An 11,378-nucleotide genomic window follows, 5' to 3' on the forward strand; every position below is an offset into this window, starting at 1 on the left:
ATAATGTTTATGAATAACCGTTGGAGTCTTTCGTTGAGTCTTGGATAATGTCAAGTCAATAAAGTCCTATGATTAAAGAAAATAATTAAGATAAAGTTCAAACATGGACTTTCTATCTATTTGCTTATAACCTTCTTAAACATTAAGCCAGTAGTATGTGATTTAAACTACAAAATTTACTTTTTCAAAATCAATTGTTTTATATACAACTTGGCTCATCTTTATAGTGTCTGGCCTTGATGAACACTTCTACCCACTACCAAGACCAAGATAAGATAGTTGGGAGATTCTCAACACTCCTCAAGAATGCCTGACTGAAAGGGACAGTGTTGGTAGTGTCTATAAGTGTCAGAGCCCTACTTTAATTATGCCCTCACTCAGCCCCTACACCAAGTATGCCACCATGATCAACCAGGCCGCACCTCACAAATACCTGGCCCCGTCCCTGATAATGGGAGCATGCTCCATGTGCCCAGCCACCCCCAGGACCCTCCTTTGGAATGGCTGAAAAACCTGTGAATACTCCAACTGATGGAGTAGGCCCCTCCCTTGCCACTCTTCCAATAAAAATATGCCTGGGGTAGAAGGGAGGACTTGATAATGGTTGCTGAAATATATTTTACCCCATGTTTTTTAAGGCTATTTTAACTTTTAAATTCCTAACTCAAGAATAAATCAGAAGAAAAAGAGCCAGCTCTTCAATTTCTCTTCTCTTTTCTTCCTTCCTTCCTTCCGTTCTTTCTTTCTTCCTTCCTTCCTTCCTTCCTTCCTTCCGTTCTTCCTTCCTTCCTTCCTTCCTTCCTTCCTTCCTTCCTTCCTTCCTTCCGTTCTTTCTTTCTTTCTTTCTTCCTTCCTTCCTTCCTTTCTTTCTTTCTTGAGACAGTTTTTCGACATAGCCCTGGCTATCCTGGAACTCACTCTGTAGACCAGGCTGGCTTCGAACTCACAAATCTGCCTGCCCCTGCCTCCCAAGTGATGAGATTAAAGGCATCACACCGCCACTGCCTGGCTTCTTCAATTTCAAGGACTTTGTAGCTTTGATTTTAAGGGGGTAATAAAATGAAAATCCTAAAACCTATCATCTAGAATTTCCTATGTATTCTGAGACTATTTGAGGATCTGCGACATTTGTACTTCTTCACTTTTACCCAACCATAGAAAGCTGTTCTACTTTCCCTTGATTGTTTCCATTAATTCAACAATATTGATCATTTCCTATAATAAAGGAGAGAATGAACACAATGCTGAAGACAAAACAGTGAAGAAGACACCAAGATCCAGTGAAGTAAACCAAAGGCAAGCAGGTAATCCCAATACAGTCTGCCATTGATTACGAAGAGCATGAACACTCAGGCCTGCTGCTCTTCTACTCCGTTCCTCTCCACGGTCCTCACATTTTTTAAAAGTTGCCTAATGAAAAGTTTCTCCAGACTCACCCATGTATCAATGTATTCTTTGTTTCTGTCTTTCTAAACAGGGTTTCCCTGTGTGTAGCTTTGGCCGTCCTGGAACTTGCTCTGTACACCAGGCTAGCCTAAAACTCACAGAGATCTCCTGCCTTTGCCTCCTTATTGGGATTAAAGGCATGCACCAACACCAACTGCCCAGTTCTTGCTACATTCTTATGCTATCCCAAATCCCTGATATTTATCGGAGTTTATAGTCAGGGTTCCTCCCCACCAAGCCCTTGCCCAAAAATGACAGAGATATTTGAATTCACTTTATAAAGTGGCACAGTACTTGTGTGTAGAAAAATCCACATATATCTGTCATATACAGTAAATAGTTGTAACTATATGTAGGTAATTTTTTTTAACTTTTTTTTTAAGATTTTTATTTATTTTTCATATGTAAGTACACTATCACTGTCTTCAGACACACCAGAAGACGGCATCAGATCTCATTATGGATGGTTGTGAGCCACCATGTGGTTGCTGGGATCTGAACTCAGGACCTTTGGAAGAGCAGTCAGTGCTCTTACCGGTTGAGCCATCTCGCCAGTAATGTTTCTCGTCAGTAATGTTTCTTTAAAAGTCTGTGTGCAGCCGGGCAGTGGTGGCTCACACCTTTAATCCCAGCACTTGGGGGGCAGAAGCAGGCGGATTTCTGAGTTCCAGGCCAGCCTGGTCTACAAAGTGAGTTCCAGGACAGCCAGGCCTACACAGAGAAACCCTGTCTTGAAAATAACAAACAAACAAAAAGTCTATGTGCAATGCTTTGTGCATAGCGGCTCATGCCTTTAATCCTAACATTATGAGGGAAAAGCGCATATTTCTGTAAGTTCCAGGCCAGCCATGGAAGCCAAAAAGAAAGAAAACAGCCAGCAGTGGTGGCTCACACCTTTAATCCCGGCACTTGGGAGGCAGAGGCAGGTGGATTTCTGAGTTCAAGGCCAGCCTTGTCTACAGAGTGAGTTCCAGGACAGCCAAGGCTACACAGAGAAACTCTTGTCTTGAAAAAACCAAAAAAGAAAAAGAAAAAGAAAAAAAAAAAAGAAAGAAAGAAAACAAACAAGAAAAAATAACAAAGTCTGTGCACATTAAATATAGATGCAATTTTTTTGTTTTGTTGAGACAGGGTTTCTCTGTGTAGCCCAGGCTGTCCTGGAACTCACTCCGTAGACCAGGCTGGCCTCGAACGCAGAAATCCACCTGTCTCTGCCTCCCAAGTGCTGGGATTAAAGGCATGCGCCACCACCGCCCAGCTAGATGCAATTTTCAAATAGTGTTTTTGATCTGTAGTTGGTTGACTCTGCATTTGAACTCATACAAAGAGGCTCAATTGTGTTTCACACACTCCATCATACTGTGGTGGGTATAAATGCACTTACCCCTTCAGAAAATGATTCTTAAAGATGCAGACTATTCTTATGCGTATCTATAAACAGAACCTGGCAAACACTTTTACAAAAGTACCCCATACTCTTCAGCCTGAGATTTTATTTCCCACCACCAAAAAATTCCCATCACTCATCTACACATACACAAACTCATTTTCTAGAAACAGACCTCTTTCAGGACAACAGAGACACATGGTGCGGTAACTTCTTTCCTAGGTCTATTATATCAATATGGTTCATTTGACCCAATGAACTCTATTTCCAGTGAAATAAAAAGTATATGGAGTTCCTTCAACATGCGCTTGAGAAGTGGTTGTGACTGTCTTGTAGGCTAAAACAAAACGTGATTCCTACATGTGGTTTCTTTCCAATTACTACAAACTCGTGAGAAATGTACCAGAATGGTTATCAGAAACAGGAAGAAAGGAGAAATACAGGGACGTGGAAGGAAAACAACTGTGTGTTACTAATGAAACATATAGGTTTTGTCTTTTCAAGACAGGATCTCTCAAGAGATCCACCTGCCTCTGCTTCCCTAATGCTGGGACTAAAGGCGTGCACCACCACGCCCACCAGAAAATACTAGTTCTTTACATAACTTTTCAAATCAAGCTCATTCAGAAAGGGGGATGTTGAAAATACCTGCACCTCTGTAAATTTAATGATAGTGACCTTGGTTCCTGTCACTGATCCTACAATTCACTGCCCATGGCTTGCCAGACAAACACGTGTATCCTTTTAGGTTCTTTATCCTAGCTAATACTCGTCATTTGGGAGGAAGGTATCTTGCTACGTTACATAAATTTGGCCTAGCTACTTGCGTGCTTATAACCAGTTGCATTTTCTAAGTCCAACGACAAATGACAACTACCTAAACTTTTTCAGACCGTGACAGCACGAATCAAATTTTGTTTAAAGGGGAGGGTCCTACGTTGAACCTAGAATCCTAAAGCAGGGGTCTCACGACGCTCACCACTAATCACTTCAGGCTTCCTGCCTTGTACCTTACTGTGGCCACCACCCAGACACTTTGTCATGTCAGCAGGCCACACAAGAATCAAAGGCTCTGGAACGGTCCTGATGTCTTGGAGGGATTCTACGGTTTGGGGACACCCATGGACACAGGGAGAGGGATTTGGTTTCAGAGAGTGGGACTGATCTCCGAGGGTCCGGAGAACAAAGCCTAGCAAGTGGAGCTCGGCACTGAATGCCGAGTGATCACACGGTGTCCTCCCTCCCCCAGTCTCGGGGATACAGGTCTGGACCCTCCCTGGAGACTTGTCAGGGAAATAGAGATAGGCGGGAACGACCCCTGTCACCCCTACCTTGGCAGACGGCACCACCGTAATCTTCTTGAAGTTGTAATGCGCCATGCCGGCGGTGGAAGACACGAGGAAACCTGGCGAAGCGGAGGACCGGACTTCCGCTGTCGGGGGTGGGCGGGACTTCCGCCGTAGGGGGTGGGCGGGACTTCCACCATCGGGCGTGACTGAACTCTGGCTGCGGGGCTCAAGCGTTGCATCATTTCCTGAATGTTCGCGAGGCGTGGCCCTCGCGTTCGCCTAGATGTGCGTCTAGTCCGACAGCGTCCCCTCTCGGCCGGGAAGTCCGCCGCCAAGAGATAAGTGGGTCGGAAGAGCCGCGGTGGAGATCGTCTGGGTTTGGGAGGTGGGAGAGATAACCTTGCGGGGTGAATGAGGGACTCCAGGCTGGCCACCTTAGCGGGGTCTCCGGAAACGCTCCCCTCGCCCAAGCAAGCTTCAGGGCTCCAAAGGATGTTCGCCGCCTCTGGGACGCCGTGGTCAGAGCGAGTGTCTAAGCAGGAAGACGCAGCGTGGGGCTCCTGCATCACTTGGTGTCCCCTGAGCAACAAGTGCTGTCGCCTGGCAGTGTGAAAAGTTATTTATTCGAGCAAATAATGTTGACGGGTCTTCTGTTGATGGAGGAGACTGCATCCTTCCAGGTGGCCCGATCCCTCTCCTGACCTTGCCGCCTCGCGGTGGTTTGTAGATAGATGTCCGGCCTTCACCTGTCATGGACCAGGGAAAAAAAACTCTGTCCCGCACAGCTGCCCTGAACCCAGGCACAGGACATTAACACAAAGTCTGATCCGTACAGACCTACATGGATTGAAGCCAACCTTCCCACTTGCGTTTTCCCTCTCAGTTTAATTAAGCCACCCATTTCTTTGGATCCTTGGGATCCTGTCTGCCTTAATCCATCTACTCTTGCCTCCTGATTATCTTTTAACTATTGCCATCTTCTTCAAACCTTTCTGTGACATCCATCATTCTGGTACTTGATGTCTAGAATCCAGTCTTTGCTAACTTACCTTCCTGCTGTCTCTAACTAGATACTCCTCAAGGTTCTTCCTCTCTTCAAAGTCTCCTTTCTGAATGGTGGCTTCACAGCCCCCTGTGCGGACTACTTTGATGATGATACAAGTTTCTTTCAGCCTGGTTTCTTTTTTAATTCCAATCAGACATTTCAATGAGAAGTGAAATCTCTACCCTACATGGCTCCAGATATGTTAAGTTGGGTATTTCTGAAAATCAAGAGCATTTACTTTCTGCTTTTCTGACTAAATGCATTTCTCTGTGCTGTTGGAAATGACAGCCTCACACACTAGAGTCCCGGACAAGACTGAACATAAAGCCAAGAGCAAGGTTGACCAGGAATAAAGACCTTGAAACAAAGTTAGATGAGGTCTCAGGGGCAGAGGTGAAGTCATAGAAAGAGTCTACTGATGATAAATCCCAAGAACAGGAGCAGAGAAGGAAAATTAGGGGATAAGGCAAAAGAGCTACACAATGGGTTAGCAGAATCCAGGTATTCCTCAAAGAGACTCAGCCCTTGAAGCCCAACTCAAATAGGAAGAAGTGGATAAGGATGAAGCACTTGGACAATTGATATACTTTTCACTCTCAGGTAACTCAAGAGTCCCATATGGTGTTAAACTTTAAAACGGGGCTGACTATAACTCAAGCACTGTTCAAAACAGTTGATCCCAAATTAACTCACTTAGCTCCTACAAAAACCTTATAATATTTGATGAGGAAACAAAATTATAGCAAGGCCAGAAGACAGCAGAGGCAGCCTTGAAGATTTGGCTTGGCTTCTACAAAACCTGCTTTGACATAGTGCTTCTAAGTCATTGTGTGTGCTCTCTCATTTTTCAGATCTTTTAACAAGTCCTGTTCTTCTCACATGAAAATATCTCTTATGTTTCCAACATTCCAATATTAAAAATCAATTTGAAGCATATTGCCATTTGCTATCTTAGCATTACTGCTCATCATTGTGTCAGCAAGTTAAATAAGCATGCTTTGATCATTCTAAATGAAACCTCTAAGATTATTAGAATTTACTGGCTGTAATCATGTACTACCCAGAAATGCTCTGTACAACAAATCTGAAATGAGCAAAGCTATTTTCCCATTGTTCCTTTATTCAGGTCCTGTATTTTCTTAAACTCTGGACTTTCCCCAAATTCTTATAGAACCAACTTCTTTTTTTGTTGTTGGACCCTTTTTTAAAAGTTGTTTGGGGGTTTTGTTTTGTTTTTGTTTTGAGATGAAGTCTTGCTCTGTAGCCCATACTGTTTGAGACTCATTGTTTAACCCAAGCTTGTCTAGAGCTCAGCTTGTAGCCTAGGATGGTCTGGAACTCACTATATAATAATTCAGACTTGCCTGAAATTTGTGGTGATTCTCTTCCCTCAGCCTCCTGAGGGTTGTTGGTTATGTAGGTTTGAGACATCACTACACTTGGCTAAACTAACTTGTTTTTTTTTGTAGAGTGCAGGGTTTTTCTGTGTAGCCCTGGCTGTCCTGGACTCACTCTTAGGACCAGGCTGGCTTTGAACTCACAAATGTGTCTGCCTCTGCCTCCCTAGTGCTGGGATTAAAGGCATAAGCATACCATTGCCTGGCCCTCTTTTTCTTTTACCACCATTTACATAATACTTTATTTGCTTCTGATGGGAAGCCATCCTTTCTTCAGCACTTAATCTAAGGGAAGTAATTGAAAAATATCTTACTTTTATATGACCTTAGTATTTACAGAGTCATTCACATTTTAATATTTAAAAAATTCCCAGCAATAGCCAGCCATGGTATCACCTTTAGTCCTCAGGAGGCAGAGACAGGTGGGTTTCTGAGTTCAAGGCCAGCCTGGTCTACAGATCAAGTTTCAGGACAGCCAAGGCTACGAAGAGGAACCCTTTCTGGGGGGGGGGGGGCAAAAAGAAGGAAGGAAAGAAAGGAAGGAAGAATGAGAGAAGAATAAAGAAAAGAAAAGAAAAACAAATCCTCAGCCTCCTCTGATTTGATGCTAAGATTAGAGACGTACTTCTTTTTATTTGTTTGTTTTTGGTTTTTGAGACAGGGTTTCTGGCCGTCCTGGAACTCACTCTGTAGACTAGGCTGGCCTCAAACTCAGAAATCCACCTTCCTTTGCCTCCCAAGTTCTGAGATTAAAGGCGTGCACCACCAATGCCCAGCGAGACATACTTCATATTCAAAGTCACACAGCTCTAAGTGGCAGGAAGGGCAGACCTGACTGAAGCTAGGTGAATTGACAGCTATCTCATAATCACAGTCATTTATATACACAACACACATAAGGGACAGAAGTTATTACATACTATGAAATGTCAATATTTATGATTACAGTTGCAGGTCACTTGTTCATTCAGAAAAGGAGTCACAGATTATCCTTGACAAAGAGAAAACTGACTGATGTTCATGTCAGAAAATAAATGTGAAAGAGTTTCATAAACCAATCCAAAAAAGTTAGCATCACACATTTTTTTCTCTTTTACCCAAGAATTAAAATTGCATTTATGCCGGGCAGTGGTAGTACACGCCTTTAATCCCAGCTCTTGGGAGGCAGAGGCAAGTGAATTTCTGAGTTTGAGGCCAACCTGGTCTACAAAGTGAGTTCCAGGCCAGGACTATACAGAGAAACCCTGTCTCGAAAAACCAAAAAAAAAAAAAAAAAAAAAAAAAAAAAAAAAAAAAAAAAAAAAAAAAAAAAGTAATTCTGAAATTCCTTTGTGTCATCATGTATTAAATGCCAAATTTCTTTTAAGAATTCTTCCTATATGAATGCCAATAAAATAATCTCTTAAATTGCCTGTAGACTAGGGAGTGAATAAACCTTCTAGCCCTATTTGCTTTCAGGTATTTGCTTTTAGCTGACTTTGGAAGGTCATATAACTGAGCACTGTGTTATGAGTCTGCCACTAGCTTTTTACTAGCTAGCCCTCAATGAGAATGGGTACTACCCAGATTACTTTTCAGGGACTTGAGCCCTACTTTTGTTTAATGCAGTAAATTTTTTTTTTGTTTGCTTTGGTTTTTCAAGGCAGGTTTTCTCTGTGTATCCCTGGCTGTCCTAGAACTCTCTCTATAGACCTCAAACTCAGAGATCCACCTGTTTGTTCTGCCCAAGTGCTAGGATTAAAGGTGTATGCCACCACTACCTGGTGAATTCAGTCACTCTTTACTTAGGCCTGCACAAATGTCCAGCGGTTGACATTTTGAGGTTAGGAGACCAAAACTTTACCCTCAAATCATACTAACACTATAATTTTCTGAATCTGTGCCATAAAGTTTAATTACACATGGTTACTTTGCCTCCAATCAATGTTTCCCATGCCTTAATAAATTACCCTCTTTAGCCCACAAATACCACCAAACCCTATCCTGAGTTATGTAGTTTTAAGACTTGGGTCTTTTTATCCTTAACATCTTAATATAATCCTTAACTCCTGAGAAAAACTCATCATTGCAGTTATTTCCTACAGGTCTGGTTCAGTAACATGTAGTCATAAAGAACTTAGATTTTGTGCTATTTTCTAGGGATAAGAACTACCACAGGAAAAGAAGAAATAAAACATCTCCTCTGTTTTAGGGTTTTACTGCTGTGAACAGGCACCATGATAAAGGCAACTCTTATAAGGACAACATTTGATTGGAGCTGGCTTACAAGTTCAGTCCATTATCATCAAGGTGGGAACATGGTGGGATCCAGGCTGGCATGGTACAGAAGGAGCTGAGAATTCTACATCTTCAACTGAAGGCTGCTAGCAGAATACTGACTTTCAGGCAGCTAGGGTGAGGGTCTTAAGCCCACATCCACAGTGGCAAATCTACTCCAGCACCTCCTAATAGTGCCACTCCCTGGGCCAAGCATATACAAACCATCACATCCTTTTTGTTTATTTGTAAATATAAAGTTGGAAAATTGAGTCAGGAAACCAAAGCCATTTACCAGCAGCTATATCTCCTCTGAAGTTGTTCACCTGTAGAGGATCCCTAAAAGACACAAACATTATGATTCATCATGAGCCAGAGTTAGAACAGCAATGATGAGTTACACCTCCTCACAGTATACCATATGGCACGCACCACTTGCCTATTGGTGAGAATCACCATTCCTCCCACCCCTCTCATGATTCGCCTGTCTCCATTCAGCTTCCTAAGGGCAGATGTGTGTCTCATGTTTGAGAGCACATTTTTACAGGAAACATACTGACCCCCCTTATCTGGGTGAGCACACCACTGGTCACCTTCTCCAGTAAAACCAAACTGCTGAAAGCCTTAAAAGAACTGAGAGAGTAGCAGCAGCAGAAGTCAAGTTGGTGGTCCTTCATTCCATGGCAAAGAGATTCAGTTACCAGAGCTAAGAGAGTGTGTAAGTGTAGTGGTTTGAATATGTTTGAACAAGTGAGTGGCTCTATTTGGAGGTGTATCCTTGGAGTAGGTGTGTCATTGTGGGCGTGGACTTCCTAGCTGTCTGGAAGCTAGTCTTTTCCTGTTTGCCTTTGGATAAAGATGTAGAACTCTCAGTTCCTGCTGTACCATGCCTACCTGGACACTGCCATGCTCCTGCCTTGATGATAATAGAGTGGACCTCTGAGCCTGTAAGCCAGCCCCAATTAAATGTTGTTTTTGTAAGAATTGCCTTCGTCATGGTGTCTGTTCACAGCAATAAAGTCCAAACTAAGACAGTACCTTAGTACAGAGGAGAGCAAGCTTTGGCTATAGTAAAAGGTCATTTTCAAGGGCATCCTGCCAAACTTCTGCCCGCAAAAGGTGTCATGGTTTTAAAAGGGAGAGGGCTCATTTTTCAGACCTCTATTTTGTAGACTTGTTCTCTGTTTTCTAGCTGTAATTCTGATTGATGAAAAGTACATCTTGCAATGGATGCTGTGCCAGGGAAATGTGAGCAAACTTCTTACCTACAAGGCACCTTTGTGTAGGGATTAACTGTAGGTAGTTGTCCTTTCTGAGGAGGTATTAGGAGAAACTTAAGGTATGCGTATGTTATTTCCATGGATCTCTTTAGGGACTGTGCTTTGACAAGTTACTTATAAATCACATGCTGCTTTTTAATGTCTAGAAACTCTCCTTATTTCTAAAAGTAATAGCCAGGTCATCAAGGGTAAGGACTATATCGTTTTCCATTTCTCAAAGCAAGCTGCACTGCTCTGAGGATGCACAATGATCGGAACTCCACTGGCTGAAAACTAGGGTAAGTTCCTGGTACACTTGGGGAGCAAACATTTGGGGTCTGTGGCCTCTTTATTCATCGGGCTGCTTCGCTGAATCACAAGGCTGTTGATTCCCCTGTGCATAGCTCTGAAATAGGTCAGATCTACAAACTCTATCACAGGAGAAAACCACACTGGCCTTCCAGCCAAATGACAACCAGGGCTTGCTACAGCCCAGAAACATGTAAATCCCTAGTCCCTAAAAGTGAGGAAAGAGATGCAAGACCTTAGATTTCAGGGACTGCAGCTTGGTCAGATATTCCTCTGATGAGGCAGTGCTCAGAATACTAATTTTTGGTTTTTTGGGTTTTTTGTTTGTTTGTTTGTTTGTTTGTTTGAGACAGGGTTTCTCTGTATAGCCCTGACTGTCCTGGAACTCACTCTGTAGACCAGGCTGGCCTCAAACTCAGAAATCCACCTGCCTCTGCCTCCCAAGTGCTGGGCTAGTAATTTTTGATCCAGAGTTTATGCTGAAGTAAAAATGCAGGAGCCCATGGAGCAGGCAGGATGGCACCTCATTCACCTACAGGTGTGTACATCTAACTTTGTACCCTAAAGCCATTTTCTGACTTTTGACCCATGGCCTCTTAGCATAAATTGATACCTCAAGTGGTCAGCTAGGGCTGTAAGCTGAGTCCACACAATGTAGGTCTTTCAATGTCAAAATATTTGGTTATGAAGAGAACTAACTGAAAAAAAAAGTTGTTAATCATAGCTTTTCCTTATTGTAATAATGGAAACATTGAAATTATACCCAAAGAGTATTAGGCAATATATTTGTTTGTTTGCTTGCTTGTTTGTTTTGAGATAGAGTTTTTCTGTGTAGTCCTGGATGTCCTGAAGCTTGATATGTAGCTCTTGTGTAGCCCAGGCTGGCCTTGAACTCTGAGATTTGTCTGTCTCTGCCTCCCATGTGCTGGGAATAAAGGCTATATTTGTTTTTTTTCTTTCTTTCCTTCTTTCCTTCCTTTTTTTTTTTTT

At 42.7% G+C, this 11,378-nt stretch overlaps 1 protein-coding gene and 1 pseudogene across 1 annotated transcript in view; one reads left to right on the forward strand and one right to left on the reverse strand.

Annotated features, from left to right (window-relative positions):
* The window catches only part of Gtpbp4 (GTP binding protein 4), a 21,956-nt gene extending 17,665 nt beyond the window's left edge, over positions 1–4,291 (reverse strand). Inside the window, exons 1-2 of the mRNA XM_031359485.1 lie at positions 4,165–4,291; positions 4–66 (exon numbers count right to left, since the gene is read on the reverse strand). Of these exons, the coding sequence (XP_031215345.1) occupies positions 4–66; positions 4,165–4,212 (111 nt within the window). The 5' untranslated portion in view covers positions 4,213–4,291. The remainder of the gene's footprint in view (positions 1–3; positions 67–4,164) is intronic.
* On the forward strand, positions 240–519 carry LOC116082555 (annotated as a pseudogene).
* Positions 4,292–11,378: the final 7,087 nt, after the last annotated feature.

Source organism: Mastomys coucha, unplaced genomic scaffold (assembly GCF_008632895.1).
Source record: "Mastomys coucha isolate ucsf_1 unplaced genomic scaffold, UCSF_Mcou_1 pScaffold7, whole genome shotgun sequence".
Classification (NCBI taxonomy): Eukaryota; Metazoa; Chordata; class Mammalia; order Rodentia; family Muridae; genus Mastomys; species Mastomys coucha.